Source organism: Ceratotherium simum, chromosome 2 (assembly GCF_057802395.1).
Source record: "Ceratotherium simum simum isolate JZ-2026a chromosome 2, ASM5780239v1, whole genome shotgun sequence".
NCBI classification, from domain to species: domain Eukaryota; kingdom Metazoa; phylum Chordata; class Mammalia; order Perissodactyla; family Rhinocerotidae; genus Ceratotherium; species Ceratotherium simum.
In genome coordinates, this window is record NC_141901.1 from 85,489,347 (window position 1) to 85,509,158 (window position 19,812).

Genomic DNA, 19,812 nt, shown 5'->3' on the forward strand with positions numbered 1-19,812 from the left:
GATACCAAAACCAGACAAGGACAACACAAAAAAGAAAATTACAGGCCAATATCACTGATGAACATCGATCTGAAAATCCTCAACAAAATACTAGCAAATCGCATACAACAATACGTTAAAAGATTATACACCATGATCAAGTGGGATTTATTCCAGGTATGCAGGGATGGTTTAACATTCGCAAATCAATCAACGTAATACACCACATTAATAAAATGAAGAACAAAAATCACATGATCATCTCAATAGATGCAGAGAAAGCATTTGACAAGATCCAGCATCCATTTATGATAAAAACTCTGAATAAAATGGGTATAGAAGGAAAGTACCTCAACATAATAAAGACCATATATGAGAAACCCACAGCTAATATCATCCTCAATGGTGAAAAACTGAAAGCTATCCCTCTAAGAACAGGAACCAGACAAGGATGCCCACTGTCACCACTCCTATTTAACATAGTATTGGAAGTCCTAGCCAGAGCAATCAGGCAAGAGAAAGAAATAAAAGGGATCCAAATTGGAAAGGAAGAAGTGAAACTGTCACTATTTGCAGATGACATGATTTTATATATAGAAAACCCTAAAGAATCCACCAGAAAACTTTTAGAAGTAATAAACGAATATGGTAAAGTTGCAGGATACAAAATCAACATACAAAAATCAGTTGCATTTCTGTACACTAACAACGAAGTAGCAGAAAGAGAAATTAAGAATACCATCCCATTTACAATTGCAACAAAGAGAATAAAATACCTAGGAATAAACTTAACCAAAGAGGTGAAAGATCTGTACACGAAAACTATAAAACATTTCTGAAAGAAATTGAAGAAGACACAAAGAAATGGAAAGATATTCCGTGCTCTTGGATTGGAAGAATTAACATAGTTAAGATGTCCATACTTCCTAAAGCCATCTATAGATTCAATGCAATCCCTATCAAAGTTCCAACAACATTTTTCACAGAAATAGAACAAAGAATCCTAAAATTTATATGGAACAACAAAAGACCCGAATAGCTAAAGGAATCCTGAGAAAAAAGAACAAAGCTGGAGGTATCACACTCCCTGATTTCAAAATATACTACAAAGCTATAGTAACCAAAACAGCATGGTACTGGCACAAAAACAGACACGCAGATCAATGGAATAGAATCGAAAGCCCAGAAATAAACCCACACATCTATGGACAGCTAATCTTTGACAAAGGAGCCAAGAACATACAATGGGGAAAAGAAAGTCTCTTCAACAAATGGTGTTGGGAAAACTGGATAGCCATATGCAAAAATGAAAGTAGACTCTTACCTTACACCATACACAAAAATTAACTCCAAATGGATTAAAGACTTGAATGTAAGACCTGAAGCTGTGAAAGTTCTAGAAGAAAACATAGGCAGTACGCTCTTCGACATCAGTCTTAGCAACATCTTTTCAAACACCACATCTGACCGGGCAAGAGAAACAATAGAAAAAATAAACAAATGGGACTACATCAAACTAAAAAGCTTCTGCACAGCAAAGGAAACCATCAACAAAACGAAAAGACAACCTAACAATTGGGAGAAGATATTTGCAAACCATACATCTGATAAGGGCTTAATCTCCAAAATATATAAAGAACTCATGCATCTCAACAACAAAAACTACCAACCCAATTAAAAAATGGGCAAAAGACCTGAACAGACATTTCTCCAAAGAAGATATAGACATGGCCAACAGACACATGAAAACAAGTTCAAAATCACTAACTATCAGGAAATGCAAATCAAAACTACAATGAGATATCACCTCACGCCCGTCAGAATGGCTATAATTAACAAGACAGGAAACAACATGTGTTGGAGAGGTTGTGGAGAGAAGGGAACTCTCATACACTGCTGGTGGGAGTGCAAACTGGTGCAGCCACTATGGAAAACAGTATGGAGATTCCTCAAAAAATCAACGATAGAACTACCATATGATCCAGCTATTCCACTGTTGGGTATTTATCCAAAGAACTTGAAAACACCAATTTGCAAAGGTACATGCACCCCTGTGTTCATTGCAGCGTTATTCACAATAGCCAAGACTTGGAAGCAACCTAAGTGCCCATCAAGGGACGAATGGATAAAAAAGCTGTGGTATATATACACAATGGAATACTACTCAGCCATAAGAAACGATGAAATCCAGCCATTTGTGACAACATGGATGGACATTGAGGGCATGATGCAAAGTGAAATAAGTCAGAGGGAGAAGGTCAAATACCGTATGATTTCCTTCATTAAGTAGTAGATAATAACAACAATAAAGAAACACATAGGGACAGAGATTGGATTGGTGGTTACCAGAGGGGAAGGGGGGAGGGAGGAGGGTGAAAGGGATAATTGGGTACATGTGTGTGGTGATGGGTTGTAATTAGTATTTTGGTGGTGAACATGATGTAATCTATGCAGAAATAGAAGTACAATGATGTACACCTGAAATTTTTACAATGTTATAAACCAATGTTACTGCAATAAACAAAAAATTAAAAAAAAAAAAAAAAAAAAAAAAGAAAATGATGGACAAACGTTTTTAAGAAATTCCAAATGAGTAATAATTTTAATTTATTGTAAAACACTGAATAAGTAAAAAACTCCTAAGTCCATAGTGATACCCACGATTAAAAATGTCCTGCGGTTATTAAGAAAATTTTCAAACCTATCCTTTGTTGATGCATACTGAAGTGTTGAAGTATGAATCGTCATTCTGCAACTTTCAAACGGTTCAGAAAAAGTAAAAAACAAATAAAATATAGAAACTTGTTTGGAACTTTGCATAGCAACTACTTGGCATTTAAAAAAAGTCACCCAAAACAAATTGCTAGATTTCCAATATTTTTATACCTTTTATATTGACTGAGAGACATTTTGTAAGTAAAATGTATTCCATCTTATACATTGTTACTTTAGATTTTTGGAATAAACAACGAAGAGTGGCTTTTTTGTATTTCTGTATATTCTTAGAATTACTTCAGTGATTTAATCTTCATTTATTTTTTTCAGCAGATATTTATTGCGACTGCTGGTGCCATCACAGGAATCACGGCGGTAGCACCAAACTGTACTGAGTAGTAGTCATTGTGTTCGTCCCCACCACAGACACACAGTGAAAAAGAAACACATAAGTGCACAAATATGTCAGTTTCACTTGATGAGGGAGGAAAATTTTTTAATTGAATTATTTATCTTTTATTGAGTCGTAATAGTTATTTATATATTCTTGATACAAATCCTTTTTCAGATATATGATTTGCGAAAATTTTCTCCCATTCTGTGGGTTCTTTTTTCACTTTCTTGATAGTTTCCTTTGAAGCACAAAAGTTTTAAATTTTGATGATATTCAATATATCTATTTTCCTTTTGTTTCTTGGTACGTGTTTTATATACCTAAAAATGTAGATAGACTTTTTAAATGTACATTGTGAAATGTTTTAAAATAATGTAGGGTTTTTTTTGGTCAATGAGTGTTTATTGTATTTTATGTTTAATTGTGGTAAATATACCATATTAATTTTCGAGGACTGCCATAGTGAAGTACCACAGATTGGGTGGCTTAAACAACAGAAATTTATTTCCTCACAATTCTGGAGGCTAGGAGTCCAAGACCAAGGTGTCAGCAGAATTGGTTTCTTCTAAGGCCTCTCTCCTTAACTTAGAGATGGCCACGTCGTGTGTGTGTGTGTGTGTGTGTCCCCAGTGTCTTCACATGGACTTTAGTCTGTCTCTGTGTCCTCTGTCTCTATGTCCTAATCTGCTCTTCTTAGGACAGTATCATATTGGATTAGGGCCTACCCTAATGACCTCATTTAACCTTAATTACCTCTTTAAAGACCCCATCTACAAATACAGTCACATTCTGAGGTGCTCGAGGTCAGGGCTTCAACATACGAGTTTTGGGGACACAATTCATCCCATTACATATACCTAATATAAAATTTACCATTCTAACCATTTTTAAGTATACAGTTCAGTGGCATTAAGCACATAATGTTATAATGTAACCATCACCACCACCACATCCAGAACTTTGTTTGTCTTTCAGGACTGAAACTCTACTCATTAAACAATAAAACCTCATTCTCCCCTCTTTTGCTCCTGGCAACCACTATTCTGCTTTCTGCCCCTATAAAACAATGTTTTGACATAATTTTTTTTCATCGTTAGTGAAAGTCTTTAAAGTTCCCCCAAATTGATTATTTATATGCTAATTCTACAAAGTATACCCAAACTTTTACCTAGCTAAGAGGTTCTTTAAGCTCTTAAATCATGTGCAAAATTTGGTCCTTATTTGTATATCTGCCTTTTTCTTGAGAGAGATTCCAGATTTCTCATTATCGGTTTCCTTAACTACAGCCCTAGAGGCTTAGACCAGTCTTGTTTGATTATTTTTCAAGATAATTCAAGGTTTCAATTTTTAAAATTTAATTTTTAAATTGATAAGTTGATGTGTAATTTACAGAAAAAAGGTAAAAGAAAATTTAAATATGTTTAGGTCTTATTGTTTTGAAATCTAATGTTTGCTGTTTCGAAAAGGGTCAATAATATTTTAAAAACATTTTTTCTAATTCTCTTCATTTGGGGAGGTTTATTTTTTATTCCTACTTTGCACTTTACTGTTTTATACTGTATTAGGTATGTATTATGTCAACTCTGTATCTCATTGTAAATGCAGGTAGTAAAGAAAATATTTTTCATATAAAATAACTTCTCTGAGAGTTATTGTTGTCTTCATTTTATTCATATATTCATTCAGCAAACATTTATTGAGTCTTTATTTTTTGGTAAACATTGGATATACAAAGAAGAATAAGACATGTTTTTTGTCTTCAAGGCGGTAAAAAAATGTACCTAGATGGATCTAAATAAATTATTATATTTGAAAGAAGAGTAAACAAAGAAGGAATTGGTGGTTGGTCCGAACAGGAAACAGAATGAAAAGAGTCATAGGGCTGCAAGGCCCAGTGGCGGGTGGCCGGTAGTTGGATACCGCTGAGACAATAGCCCGGTATATAGAGAAGGAGTTGCTGGAGATGAGGCTTGAATGTGGTTGGAGCCAGGTTTTGAAGACTTTTAAATGCTGTGATTACAAAGCACACCCTATGAACAGGTAGTTCCTAAACATTTTTAAGTCTCAGAATGAAAGACAGGATCTGAGAATATTAGCTGATGTCAGCTAATCTTATTACATAGTAATTAAATGCAATGTGAATGCATTTATAGTTATGTCATTTAAAAATTATTAGGTGGTTTTTCATAGATTATTGATAAATACTGATTATTTGAAAAACATTAAATATATATTTTTTAATATATTTCATATTTAGCATATTTAAATATTTGCCGTATTTAAAATAGTATTTACCTTAGCTTTGTGTTTTTTAATTTCTTTTTTCTAGCCATAAGGAAGACCAGATGGATGAAGAACTAATGGAACCTCTGAAATATGCCGAGCAACTTCCTGTAGCTCAGATAATACACCAGGTTTGCTTTCCATTTTATTCTTTTGAAAGAAACAAGATTTTTAATCTCTGAAAAGTAAGTGCTTTTGTTAGGTTTTTCACAATCAATGTGCTATAGCTGAAAGGCATTCCAGGCCGTCTATTCCTATTTAGACTCCACCTATTATGGCTGGAAGTCTCATTCAAAGCACAATATTAAAAGGCTACTTGCTGTGTAATAGTAGAATTCTTACTTATATAAAATACAGGGTAAAATCAGAATTATCTTTTGTGCATTACTTAACAATAAGACTTAATTTCAAAAAACTTTCATTTGAACCATTGTATTTAGTACTTGTTAGTGACAAGGAAAAAGCTGAAAAAAGATCATTTGGTGTAATTTTTTTGAGTAGGTAAAATGAGAAAACAATCTTTCCCTACTTCTTCCACTCCACCCCATTATCAGCTCTTGTAAAGTACAATTCTAAATGTCATGTGGGCAATTTTTTCATTTCCAATTATAATGACTCTATCATCCCTTCTACATAACTATAGTCTTAGAGAAGGCAGTGTGGTAAGTACTTAAACTTAGATTTTGTACTGTAATTTTGACAGCATATAAAAGTGTGCCCTGCTGGGCCAGAATCTAAGAATTTTAAATGGTCTGTTGACAAGAGTTATGGTCTTTAGATCTAACAGATTTTTTAGAATCTGTAGATTATAGGAAGTATTAAAAGCCCGTAAATGTCAGAATTTCTTGGAATTTTAATGAATGTTTATTATTATGAGTCTTTCCATATGTCTTTGTCAATCAAAAGAATTTTTGGGGCCGGCCCAGTGGCGCAGCAGTTAAGTGCGTGCGCTCTGCTTTGGTGGCTCAGGGTTCGCAGTTTTGGATCCTGGGCGCGCACCCACACACGCTTGTCAAGCCATGCTGGGGCGGCGTCCCATATAAAGTAGAGGAAGATGGGCACAGATGTTAGCCCAGGGCCAATCTTCCTCAGCAAAAAGAGGAGGATTGGCATCGGATGTTAGCTCAGGGCTGATCTTCCTCACACACACACAAAAAAGAATTTTTATTTAGCTGATAGGGGTTGATTAGAGGAAGTACTGGTTTGAAAACGCCTACTGAAAGAAACAGGCTTTTACTTTAAAATATTGGCTATATAGGTCTTTTCATTGACATTAAAATTTAATATTAAAATTCTGCAACAAATTACAAAACATGGTCAGAAATTTGCTCCTTTGAGAAGCCTATCTGTGCTTGGTGCAGGTCCAGTTTATATGTCAGGAATTCCCTAGCACTGTCAGAGCTTAAATGACCTAACAGCCTGCAAATGTCACATTTAAATTCTGTCTTCATGCCTGACTCTCAGCATAAATGAATTAAACAGCAGAGCCGGCAGCAAGTCAGTGTGTTCTTAACAGTACGAGTGAGCAATGAAACAGTCTGTGGTTTGTTCAGAATAGGTAAATAGAAGCTGCCCAGAACAGTTCACCTAGAATAAAATCTGAAACAGGAAGCGAGAATTAACCTTTCAGGTGGTTGATCAGATGAAGTGTCAGTCATGTTTTTATAGCAGGAGTGAACCAATGAGCTGTGGTTTATGTAACAGCTGCATTTTCCTGTTATATGCCACATGAATTCAAAGATGCACATTTTTGACCCTGGTGAGAATTTTTATTGTGATATTTTTGGCAGTATAAGAAGCTGTATTAATTTTAACACCAAATCATAAACATTATAATTAAAATCTGTAGTATCTGAGTTTAGAAAATTTTGATTTTTAAGAAATTTGCATGATAGGAATTTCTTTTATGTTTATTGAATAGAGTTACTCTGTTCTCAGGGGTTAATCAGGAAGGGTCGTTATTGAACCAGACTCTGTTCCTCTTATTTCCCTTTCCTGACAGTACTGCAGCGTTGGGACTGTTACCATTGTCTGTCCAGTGGTCTTTAAGAAACATATGAGTTTTGTTGCTAGAAGTCCACTTATTTTTTTCCCCTAAGAGAATAGTAATACATGTGATAATTAGGTTCAGCCAATCCCACAAAAGCTTTTTAATCTGTAATATATCTAAATTATAGATTTAGTATAGTACATATCTAACCTCTACCTGTAACTGTTTTATACTGTAAGTAACTATTTTTCCTCTAATCTTGAATCATGTTTTATCTGTGCCCATTTTGGAGCATATATCATTTGTATTTGAAATAATGTTATTTTTTCACATCTTGTATCTCCTATTTGATTGTCTTTCTGGACATTCTTGGTTTCTTGATATTCCTTTCAGCATCTGCCTTGTGCTATGTATGCATTTATCTGAATGGATGGGTATGTATTTTTAATGGTACATTGAGAGCCAGGAGCACCTCTTTTCTCTATTACCCAGACATCAGAAGCCAGAGTCTCTCACCAGTAGCACAGTTTAGAAGCTGCAGGAGAGGAGGAGCAGGGACAGGAGCTATTAGCATGAGGAACATCTTGAGAAATAGAAGAGAGGGGAATGGGTCTCAGTCATTTGAGCAATTAATTTCTTGTGTATGTTATTTAAACTGCATTTTACAGTCAGCGGCTAGGCAAGATTCTCAATATTGCCATTTTATACTGCCAAATTATTTGGTATTTTTTAGAAGTGCTAGCAAATACATCTAGGAAACCCAAGAGACTCAAGTTATAAACAATAGAATTAATAAAAGAATCTGGTGAGATAGCCAGATATAAATAAATAAAAGTGATAGCTTCTCTATATTTGCAATAAGTGCACAGAATGGAAATGGGAAAAATTTTCTTTTACAGCAGTCAAAAGAACTATAAAAAACTTAGGAGTAAATTTAACAAGTAAACTCTAGGTCCTGTATAACAAGAATCTTGGAAATATACCATGTTTCACAAACAGAAAGACATACCAAATACTTGATGTGGTGAAGAATTTAATATCATAAAAGTATAATTTCTCCCAAATTAGCGGTTCTCATTAGAATGGAAGCAAGTTTGTTTTTTGGGGTTTTTTTTGGTGGGGAAGATTGGCCCTGAGCTAATCTGTTGCCAATCTTCCTCTTGTAGCTGAGGAAGATTAGCCCTGAGCTAACATCTGTGCCCATCTTCCTCTCTTGTGTATATGGGATCAAGTCACAGCATGGCTTGATGAGGTGTGCGTACGTCTGTGCCAGGGATCTGAACCTGCGAACCCTGGGCCTCCAAAGCGTAGCATGTGAACTTAAGTGCTACGCCACCGGGCTGGCTCTAAGTTTTGTTTTTTTTTAGTGTTAGGAAAAAAATGACCACATAGTTCATGTGAAAGAACAAATATCCAATAATAGCCAAACAATTTATGTAAAAAGAGAGTTGCACCTGCCTTACCAGATATCAGAACACAGCCTCTATAATTAGATAAATATGATACGGACAAAAGACTAGACAGATGAATTAATGGAGCACAATAGAAGAGTGGATTTCAAACTTTATTATAATTCACAATAAGAAATACATTTTACATACATAATGACCCTTGATGTATGTGTTTGTATGTGTGTTAAAAAACAGAAATAAAAGTTTCATGTAGGGCAGGCCTGGTGGCGCAAGCGGTTAAGTGCGCGTGCTCAGCTGTGGTGGTCCTGGGTTCGCTGGTTCGGATCCCGGGCGCGCACCAACGCACTGCTTGTTAAGCCATGCTGTGGCAGCGTCCCATATAAAGTAGAGGAAGATGGGCATGGATGTTAGCCCAGGGCCAGTCTTCCTCAGCAAAAAAGAGGAAGATTGGCATCGGATGTTAGCTCAGGGCTGGTCCTCCTCACAAAAAAAAAAAAAAAGTTTCATGAAACATTTACCTTCATTACATATGATGCACACTGATATTTTATTTTTCTATTTTCTATTTTTTAAAATACCAAATAAAGCCTGCTAAGTTGATTTCAAAAGCAACAAATAGTCTTGACCTGTGGCTTGAAAGACACTAGAATAGAGAATCCAGAGAAAAAATTCACTATATCTGATCATTTAATATATGATTAAGATGATATTTCACTAGGAAAATGGTTAAAGTTCTATTTCATGTTATATATGAAGAAAATTTTGTATATAGATTAAAGACCAAGTAAAATAAATAAATAAATAATTTTAGAAGAAAATTTAGGCAACTGCATTTATAATCTGGAAGGAGCGAAGACCTTAATGAACACAATAACCCAGAAGATATGTTCAGCTCCATAAAAATGGAATATTTTATACAACACAAGATACTACAATGTTAAAAGACTAATGTTAAAATCAAGATGAAATGTTTACGTAGAAGACAACAGTAAATTGGTTAATATTTAAAATATATTCAGAAATCTTGGAAGTTTAAAAAAGGCAAACAAAACAACTCAGTAGAAAGAAAAGACAAAAGAGATGAAAAGCAGTTCAGAAAAAAACAGATCTGAATGGCCAATGAATGAAAGAAAAGAACCTCAAACTCAGTAAAGGAAGTGCACAATACAAATTCAATAAAATTATTTTATACCTGTCAAACTGGCAAAAATTAAAATCACACTTTGGAGAACAGTTTGGCAGTTCCTCAAAAGGTTAAACATGGAGTTACCATATCATCTGATGATTATACCCTAGGTGTATAAAAACATGTATCCACACAGAAACTTGCACATGAATGATAATAGCAGCATTATTCATAATAGCCAAGAATTGGAAACAACCCAAATGTCCATCAACTGATGAATGGATAAATAAAATATAGTATATCCATACAGTGGAATACTATTCATTGATAAAAGGAATGAGGTACTGATACGTGCTACAACATGGATGAACCTTGAAAACAGTATATTACATAAAAGAAGCCAGTCACAAAAGACCACATATTGTATGGTTCCATTTATATGAAATGTCCAGAATGGGCAAATCTTTAGAGACAGAAAGTGGATTAGTGGTTGCTTAGGACTGGGATGAGGTGAGGGAATGGGGACTGACTTCTAAATGGGTACAGGGTTTCTTTTTTCGGAATGATAAAAATGTTCTAAACTTAGATAGTAGTGATCATTGCCTGGCTTTGTGAATGTACTGAAACCATTGAATTGTACACTTTAAAAGGATCAATTTTATGGTATATTAATTATATCTCAATAAAGATATTTTAAAAATTACAATCACTCATTTCTGGCAGAGGTGCTAGGGAAAGGTACTTGTGTACCTTGTTGGTAGATATCTGAATTATTTCTACCTCTTTAGAAGGCCATCTTGCAACATCTCTTCACATTTGTATATACCTTTCAACCCAATGGTTCCACTCATAAGAATCTAGCTCGTACTACTAATATATAAATAAAAGTACTATTATATAAGAATCTCAGTACAATGATATTTATAGCAGCCTTACTTGTGGCCACAACAAATTGGAAACATATGGATGCCCCTCAGCACAGTTGATATAGCACGTATGAGATTCAGAAGCCAAAATTCAGTGGGGCAAATACATATTTTTCTATATTTTTTTATAATTGGATTTATTTTTTTGTCAACTAACATCTTTCCTCTCCCTGTTTCTGCCTAATGGTAGAAAATTTAATCTAGTCACTCACACCCAGGATTTTCACGCTCTTCCACTCCTTCCTGGGGTGATGGAATCACAGTTTAGGTAATAGGGGGTATTTGACATGTCTTCATGGCACTGAGAGCTTCAAGGTGTTCTTCCACTGAGATATACTGTTACATTGTATGGTTTTGGATTGGCATTTATTTCTTCTGGTAATCACTGAGATGGCTGGTGTGCATAGCCTGTCTGTTAATACTTAATATATCATCTCTCTACATGGCTGCATAGCTCTGGCAATGTTAGAGGAAGAGAACAGAGTAGGTAATGGGAAAGACCAGCTTCTCATTTGTTGTCATTCCTTCTCCTTTTCCTCCTCTTCTGTCTTCTGACTTTGTCACTTTTCTTTCTTGCCCCTTTCCCTCATATTTCCTTCTATTTCATTCCTTCTTTGGCAAGTGAATTAAATGCAGAGTCTGATACATAGTAGACACTGGATAAGTATGGTGACCATTGATTGTTGAATTTAGGGGTCTTTGACACACTGACTAAGAAGCAAAGAGAGTTAGGAGATCTCTAAAGGTTACAAAGAGTTTGTTGACAAACCTAATTTATGATACTCAGGTTCCTTTCATAGCCAACAATGGTAGTATTTATTAAACATTTCTGAGTAGGTATACAAATTGTAGGATTCATTATGTTAACAATTTAGGCAATCTAGTGGTCCTGCAACAAAATAAAAATGTACAAATCATGGGAAAGTATAAATTGCAATTGCTAATGTAAGGAGCATTACCATATATGAAAGTACAACTAATCCTTTTAAGGATTTATTAAGTTTGTTAGGACTTAGAATATTATGAATAAATAGAAAAATACAGACAAAGAATGTGGTTTGGTTAACCTTGTATCCTTATGCTGATAACTTCTCTTTAAAGGTGATTATTTTTTCTCTTAATCTGTTTACTAGGAAGGCAGGTATAGAACTCTCTTACTGAGACAGGATTATTTTTCTATATATGTAATTTTACATTTACTTCACAGATGTTAATTTTAAAATTAAACCAATTTTTAAAAATATCTTAAATTTAGGATTAAGACTTGAAATATGTGACTGTACTATGGTACTTTGATGGAAAGTTGGTATTTTTTCTTCTTTGTAAAAAGAATTGCATGCAGAAGGGTCAGATAAGTTTTTTGGTTTTTTTCTGGAATTAGTGGGTTCATTTCGCTTTAATTTGTAAACATAAAAGTTGATTAACGCTATGTAGAGTTTATTGAGTTATAAAATAATGACAACTAGGGATTTAAAAAAATAATCAGACACAAAAGTCTTCTAAAAAGAGAAATTTGTATGTAGTTAGGAATATATATCAGTGTAGTCTCAAATACACGTTACTTAAACTTCCTTTGAAGTAAAATATTTTAGAAATATACTGAAAAGTGAAAAGGTCAGTAATGAACGAATATCTGCAATTTAGCTGTTATTATCATAACACTTTTTCTTTAGTCTCATCTAGTTAGGCATGTGTTTTATTTTTAAAATTTTTTGTCAAGAATTAATTTTGTTGGCCCTGGCAGATATTAAAATATTTAGGCTTGTAGTGTTTAGTTATGCAAAGTAGCACTGATACAAAAATGTGGGTAAGTCTTATGTGCAGAATAGATCTGAGAAGAATTGATAGAGTAGGTCTCCTAGATAGACTGGAAACCTCAGTATGTATATGGATTATATAAATGATAAAGGTCACATTACAGATCAGTGGGAAATTAAAGGATTATTCCATAAATGATGCTGAGACAAGTGATTAAGTTTTTTTGGGGAAAAGACTAGATTCTTGCTTTATAACACATGGAAAAAGTAAATTCTATTTGGATTATAGATCAATGCAAAAAATGGAAAACATCAAAACAATTAGAAAAGTATGTTGGTAAATATTCGTGGGTAAGGACTTTCTAAGTGTAAAATTAATGGCAAAAACTACAAAGGAAAATTGACATATTTCACTTTGTAAAAATGTAAAACTTACGTACATCGAAATGAAAAGACAAATATCAAAGTGGAAAAATATTTTCCTCACAGAATTACCATCTTTATGTATAAAGACCTTTTACAAAGTGATAAGGAAAAAACCTAACACTCCAATGGAAAAGCAGCAAAGAACGTATATAGACATGCCTCAGAAGGTGAAACAAAAATGGCTACCAAACTGATGAAAACATGTTAATATTCATTAATAATCTAAGAATTGTTTATTTCAACTATAATGTGCCATTTAAAAAAATCTCTTAGAGGCCGGCCCGGTGGCGCAGCCGTTAAGTGCACACGCTCCGCTTCGGTGGCCCAAGGTTCACAGGTTCAGATCCCGGACGTGCACTGACGTACTGCTTGTCAAGCCATGCTGTGGCGGCATCCCATATAAAGTAGAGGAAGATGGGCATGGATGTTAGCTCAGGGCTGATCTTCCTCACAAAAAAAAAAAAAAGAAATAAAAAAATCTCTTAGATTAGCAAAGATATGAAAAGTAATAATATTCAGTAATGACAGAGCACACACACCACTGGAAAGGAGTGTAAATGGGTACAAATTGAGGACAATATGGTAATTTGTACCAAAATTTGTAAATATGTTTATGAACTATTTAAACATGGCCAGTTGAACATACATGTTTATTCTCTTTCTTGAAAAACCCTACTAAAGTGACAGTAAAGATGTAAAAATATATAAACCCCCAAAGAGAAAGAGAATGGAAGAGGAGAGAATAGTAGATGAGAGGCAACAAAAATTGAAGGAATAAAAGTAGTTGAGCAAATGGTAATTAACTTAACAGAGTGAAAAAGCTGAACCCTAACTTTCGTCCTGGGCGAGACGTGTAAGAAGAAGCCAGTTTGTCCTGCAGAAGCTGGAAAAGGAGGCACCAGCACCTTCAAGGTTGGGTGTAAAGGGGCACTCCCAGTGTCCTCCTCCTGTTTAATTCTCAGAACACTGGCATCCAGGCCTATATATTCTATCAGCAGAACATTGGAGAATTCCTCCCTGAAGATACTAGTCTAATAGAAAAGTAATGTTCATCTTGATATTTGCACCACCCCAGTTTAATAGCCAAGTCCCAGCTTGTTCACCCCACTGGTGAGCCCACTGGTTTATAAGTGCTGCTAATGCATAAAGAGCTTGTGATCAGTGTTTTATTTCCTCACTCTTGAACATGAAGATACAACCAAGGATCATCAGACTTTTGGGGAATGTCTTCATTATGAAAACAAAGATCAAAATAAGCAAATGGAAAAAGGGAACTTAGCAAATACAGACAATGCCAGGAACAGAAGAAAACAGTAATAACCACCACCACTGCTGCCTCAGAAAGAAATAGAAGATATTTTATTTATGAAGCAGGATACTATACAGAAAAGGAATATTCAGAAAACAAGGAAGAGCTCTTGGTAATTAAAACTATGAGAGTAGGAATAAAAATTTCAATACAGAGTTTTGATGGCAAAGTTGAGGAAATCACTCAAAAGGTGGGACAAAAAGACAAAAGAGAAGGAAAATTGGAGAGAAAGCATAAGAAAATTGGAGGAATAACTGTTGGTAGACAATTCTACATGAGTCTTTCATATTTCTGTACATCTTGTGAGCAGAGGCACTGACAGGCTTTTCTGGATTGTCTTGTCAAAGATGTTTGTATAGTGAAGAGCCTTGGAAGACAGAGATAAGGGCAGATTTGTTTGCTATTATAATAAAGATAATGTCTCCCTCCAGGGCAAAGATTGGACAGATTTGTTGCAGCTTCTTATAAAAGATTTGGGATTTCCTAATCTGAGGATTCCTTGTCTGTTACATAAACTTGCTGTGTACATGGCATCTACGTAGGCCTGCCACTGCATTGTCCCTATGGGACTCTTGGGGCAAGGAGAACTGACACAAGCATGAAGCTCATGCTGCCATGAGTAATAAGTCCTTTGTCTCTGACCCAGGAGTCTTATCTCTTTTGCCAATATCTGTGAAACTATTCTAGGCCAACTTGTTACCTTGGAAGCAGGGTAAAATTTCAGACCCTTCACAGATTTAGACAATAACTGATGAGGTCCAACATCTGACTAATAAAAGTACTAGAAAAAGAGGACAAAAAAAAAAAAAAAAAGAGAGCAGGGTATATTAAGGAAGTAATACAAGAAAACTTTTCCAGAACTCAGTGGTTTACTAAGTGCTCAATACTATGAAACAATTAGACTACATACCAAGGAACATCATTTTGAAATTTTAGAACAGTAAATATAAAAAGAAGATCTTAAAAACTTACAGAATGAAAAAAAAAAAAAAGACCACAATCAAAAGAACAAGAATCAGAATGTCATCACACTTCTCAATAGCAACATTTAAAACAAGAAAACAGTGGAGTGATGTCTTCAAAATTATGTGAGAAAATAATTTCCAATTTAAGATTCTATTCATTGCTAAAGTCTCCATCAAATATCATGATACAGGAAAGATATTCTCAGTATCAATAAATATTTTTTTCCCTATTCATCCATTTTCAAGAAGTTACTGGAAGTATGATTCATTGAATGAAAGAATACACCCAAAAAACTGAAAACATCCTTCAGGACACAAGAGATTGAGCCATCAGGGTGAAATGCTAGTGAAATTCCCAGATCGATGTGAAGGGAAGTCTCAGGATGACAGCTGTTGTAGAATTTTAAAGAGTGCGGACTATTCAATTATATATCAATAAAAATGGGGAAAAAAGAGTGCAGACTGGAGCAGGATGATGGCGTGCTCCAAGATGACTGTCTCTGGGAGTGGTGGAATGATGATAAATTATCTGATGTGTTTAACTGTACTAAGAGAAAATTTAGTAATATCTTAAGAGTAGATTTGGCAATAGCTACATAGAAAATTAAGCCAACAGGAGATTGAAGCGACTATTAACTTTAGGGAAAATAGTTGTGTAAGAAAAGATATAGAATTGGAGTATACTTTTGTGGCTCAACTCAAACAATAGTTACATAGTTATAAAAATGAAACAATTGACTGTTTTAAGAGAAATTATGGCATAACTACATAGGAAAGATAGGAGGAGGAGAACTGGACGGGGGGTTGGGAGATAGGGAGCATGGTGCTGTCAAGGAACAAATTTATCTTGCATAGGAAATCAGTAGGTAATGTCTAAGCTTGAAAAACAAGTAGTAGCAGTATAAGCACGTTATCTAGAAATATTGGAGGTAAATACTAGAAGAAACAGAAAAAAAGAATTGAGATGGTTAACTGTGAGGAAGGAGAATTGGAGAGGAAGTAGTGATGGGACTGTTATTTTTTGTTATGAGGCTCACGTTACCAGTTAGCTTCTAGAATAATGTTCAGGCAATACTTTAAATATAAAAATTTACTTAAAAATTAAATGAAAAACAATAAAGAAAAGTCAATGAAACCATAAGTTGTTTCTTTGGAAAGATGAACAAAATTGATAACACATTTTGCTAGACTGACCGAGAAAACAGACAGAAGAAAAAGTTACCAAAATCAAGAATGAAAGAGAGGGCATCCCAACAATGCCTTCAGAAATTCAAAGGATTGTAAGTAAATGTTATAAAGACCTTTATGCCAACAAATTGGACAAGTTAGATGAAATGGACAAATTCCTAGAAAAATATAAATACTAAAACTGACTCAAAAAGAAATAGAAAAGCTGAATAGACTTTTATCAAGTTAAGCAATTGAATTTGTAAATTAAAATCTTAACACAAAGAAAAATCTCGGCCCTGATGGCATCGCTAGTGAATTCTATCAAACATTTAAGTAAAAAATAATACACAGTCTCAGAAAATTGAGCAGGGGAGAATACTTCTCAATTCATTTTATGAAGCCAGTATACTCTGAATACCAAAGACAAAAACATCAGAAGAGAAGAAAACCACAGATCAGTATCCCTCATGAATATAGAGACACAAACCGTAACAAAGTGTTAGCACAGGAACAAGAGACAACTTGTAGAACATCAAACAGCTGGTCTATGGCAAAGCCAAGATTTGAACCTGGATGTTCGTGCGCTGGAGTCTTTGCTCTTATACACTTGACTACACTGTGCTATGAAAGCAACAAAGATAAGGTGTGAGTTCAGTAAATACTAACTGAATTTAAAGCTCCAATGAGTCTGTCTGTTCTTGGGCTTGCTGATTATTGTCCCCATTTGTGAAATTAAATTTATCTTACTGTGTCCGCCTGTTCCTATATTAAACAAGCAAATATATGCATGATTTAAACATCGTGGTTAGAGAGCTTTTAGTAGATGCTTTCCTGGGATTTAAGATGGGTAAGAGATTCAATTCAGGGGGACTCAACATCAGGAAACAATTTTATCTTCTTCATTAATTCAAGACCCTCCTCTAAGGCAAAGGCTCTCTGTAAACAAAGGTACAAACCCATGTGTGCTTAAAAAACTTGACCTTACTCAATTTTTATAAATCAATGAATACTTTGCCTTGACAGAGATATGTTATCACTGTTCTTATCCATATTCCAGGCTTTCTCTGGATCCTCCTATTTCAATTACAAGGCTTCTTACAAATCCTTTAATATTTTTATAAGATTAGTAGATTGCGAGACCTCTATTTTTTAATGCACCTCTGCACAGTGTACATGATGATGGTACCGTGTAACCTTACTATTCTCTTTCATTCAAACAACCTGCCCAGAGATTACGATAGAGCTATGTATTCATCAAAGAGTCAGCTTACTGGAGAGAAGTACTGGCGAGTGTCCTGTCAGGCCCTGGCTTAAAACATAGAAGTTTATCTTGTAAAATGTTGTTTCATCTATGCTTTGTTATTCCTTTTTAATCCCAGAGATAATTTTTTCCAGTATAACCAGTCCATATAGTTTCCTGCTCTGTCCATTGTTTCTCTTTGAGGGTATTCTTGGCATTTGAGTGGGACAGTCCTTTCATTGTGCAAGACTGGTCTGTGCATTACAGGATACTTGGCAGCCCTGTTCCTTCCAAACGCTGGCTGCCAGTAGCACTGCTCAGCCACTGTGGTACCAAACAGAGCCCTCCCCTGCTCTGAGCTCCTCCCCTCCCGTGGAGGGAGTGCCCCCTCAGGTTGAGGACCACTGGAGGTAATTGTTTGCAGTGTGCCCATAGAACCTTTTATTTGTAAAGTCTAGTTTCTTAATCTTCTAATTGTGACATTTAAAAATATGTGTAATTGAGAATCTCTTGTCACTTTTCTACATTCTGAGATATTGTCTTAGATGCTGCAATTCTAGCTTCTGTCATTATATGACATGAATTTGGATAATTTTTCAGTTCTTCTGTCCTCGTTTATGATAACTCTTCTTCATCTTGTTTTACTGTAGCTATTTTGGCATTTTAATCTTTTTTTATTCCAGTAATGCCTACCTCATTATAGCTAAACTTTACTGAAGGTTGACTGAAATGTCTATCAAGTAGAAAATCTCTGACACCTTCTTTTTAAAAATGTGCCTATTGAATTATCGATATCTGGAAACTTATCAAGAAGTTGCTGAATCCATATCACTCTGTCTGCCTAGAGACTGACTAAGATTGCTTTAAAACCTTGTAGAGCTTTCCCTAATCATAGCAACTTTAAAACTGAAGTCTAGTGAGAAATAATATACTGTTCATTTATTTTCATGCACATCATAAGGCAAGTAATGAAAAACTACTTGAAGGTCATGTGATATTCTTTTAATATCAACTGGGATATGATTTTAAATTCATATAAATTAACCTCAGCTTTCATATCATAATTTATGACAATCACTTCCAAAAGTGTCACTTTTCAAGGAATAAATGAAACTGTAAAGCTGTTTGAAAATAGTGATCAATATTTCAGTACTGATATTTCTTCAACTTTGCGTAAGTTTGAAAAATTTTGTCCATCTGTAAATTTGTCATCATTGTTTCTGATATATTAAATTTCTGTATTAGAAATGAGAAGTGTGAGCCTCGCTAGTCATTAAGTATTCCAAAATAAAAACAAATGGATAACAGTTTTCACCGTATTTGTAAGGATTTTAAAAATGAGAGTAGTTGATATTGGTGAAGAGGCGGTGAGATGGGCATCCTCATAAATTGCTGATGGGAATGTAAGTTAATACAGCCTTTCTGAAAAGTAGTTTGTTAGTGTGTGTATATTTATAAATAATAATAGTAATTCCACCCCTATGATTTTATTCAGAAGAAGGAATTAGATTAGGACAGAAAGATTTATGTTTAAAACTGTGATGTTTGTTACAGCATTTTTTTAGGAAACTGCATAATGTAATAAAATGAACTGGAATTGAATCCAAACTTTATCACTTAATGACTGTCTGGTCTTGGGCAAGTATCTTAATCTTTCTTTTGCAAGTCATACATTGGAAATATGATGATGATGACGATGACAACAACAATAACAGTGAAGACAGTGACAGCTTTATCTGGGTTAAATGCTGCTGAATAAATCTAGTTAGGTCTTTTTCCAATTTTCAGTAGCAGATGTTCCAAATATCTGCTACAATCTTTATGCTTCTACCTCACTTCTAGCCCCTTTCATGCTTGGCTTATGATTTAGCCTCCTAAGTCTGGAGAAAATTGAGGTCATTAGGCAAAAACACCTTCAGTATATCTTCCCTGTACCTTCAAACTTATTTGTATTTTCATGAGTCTATTTCTGTCCATCTCAAAGGAAGAAATGTGTGAATTGTATCAGAGATTCCTACACAATCAGGAACTTTGATCCGCCGGTTGGGCCTTTCTCTCTTGTCTTTACTCTCTTCACTGATAACTTAGGTGTTTTTAGTCCTTAAAAAAGTCTTCCTCGG

The 19,812-nt window shown here is 34.7% G+C and overlaps 1 protein-coding gene across 2 annotated transcripts in view; it reads left to right on the plus strand.

Annotated features, from left to right (window-relative positions):
- Positions 1-19,812, plus strand: part of PIGK (phosphatidylinositol glycan anchor biosynthesis class K) — a 113,937-nt gene that overhangs the window by 68,712 nt on the left and 25,413 nt on the right. For both annotated transcript variants that reach the window (XM_004431515.3, XM_087448776.1), the window contains exon 10: positions 5,418-5,502. In XM_004431515.3, coding sequence (XP_004431572.1) covers positions 5,418-5,502 — 85 coding nt within the window. The remainder of the gene's footprint in view (positions 1-5,417; positions 5,503-19,812) is intronic.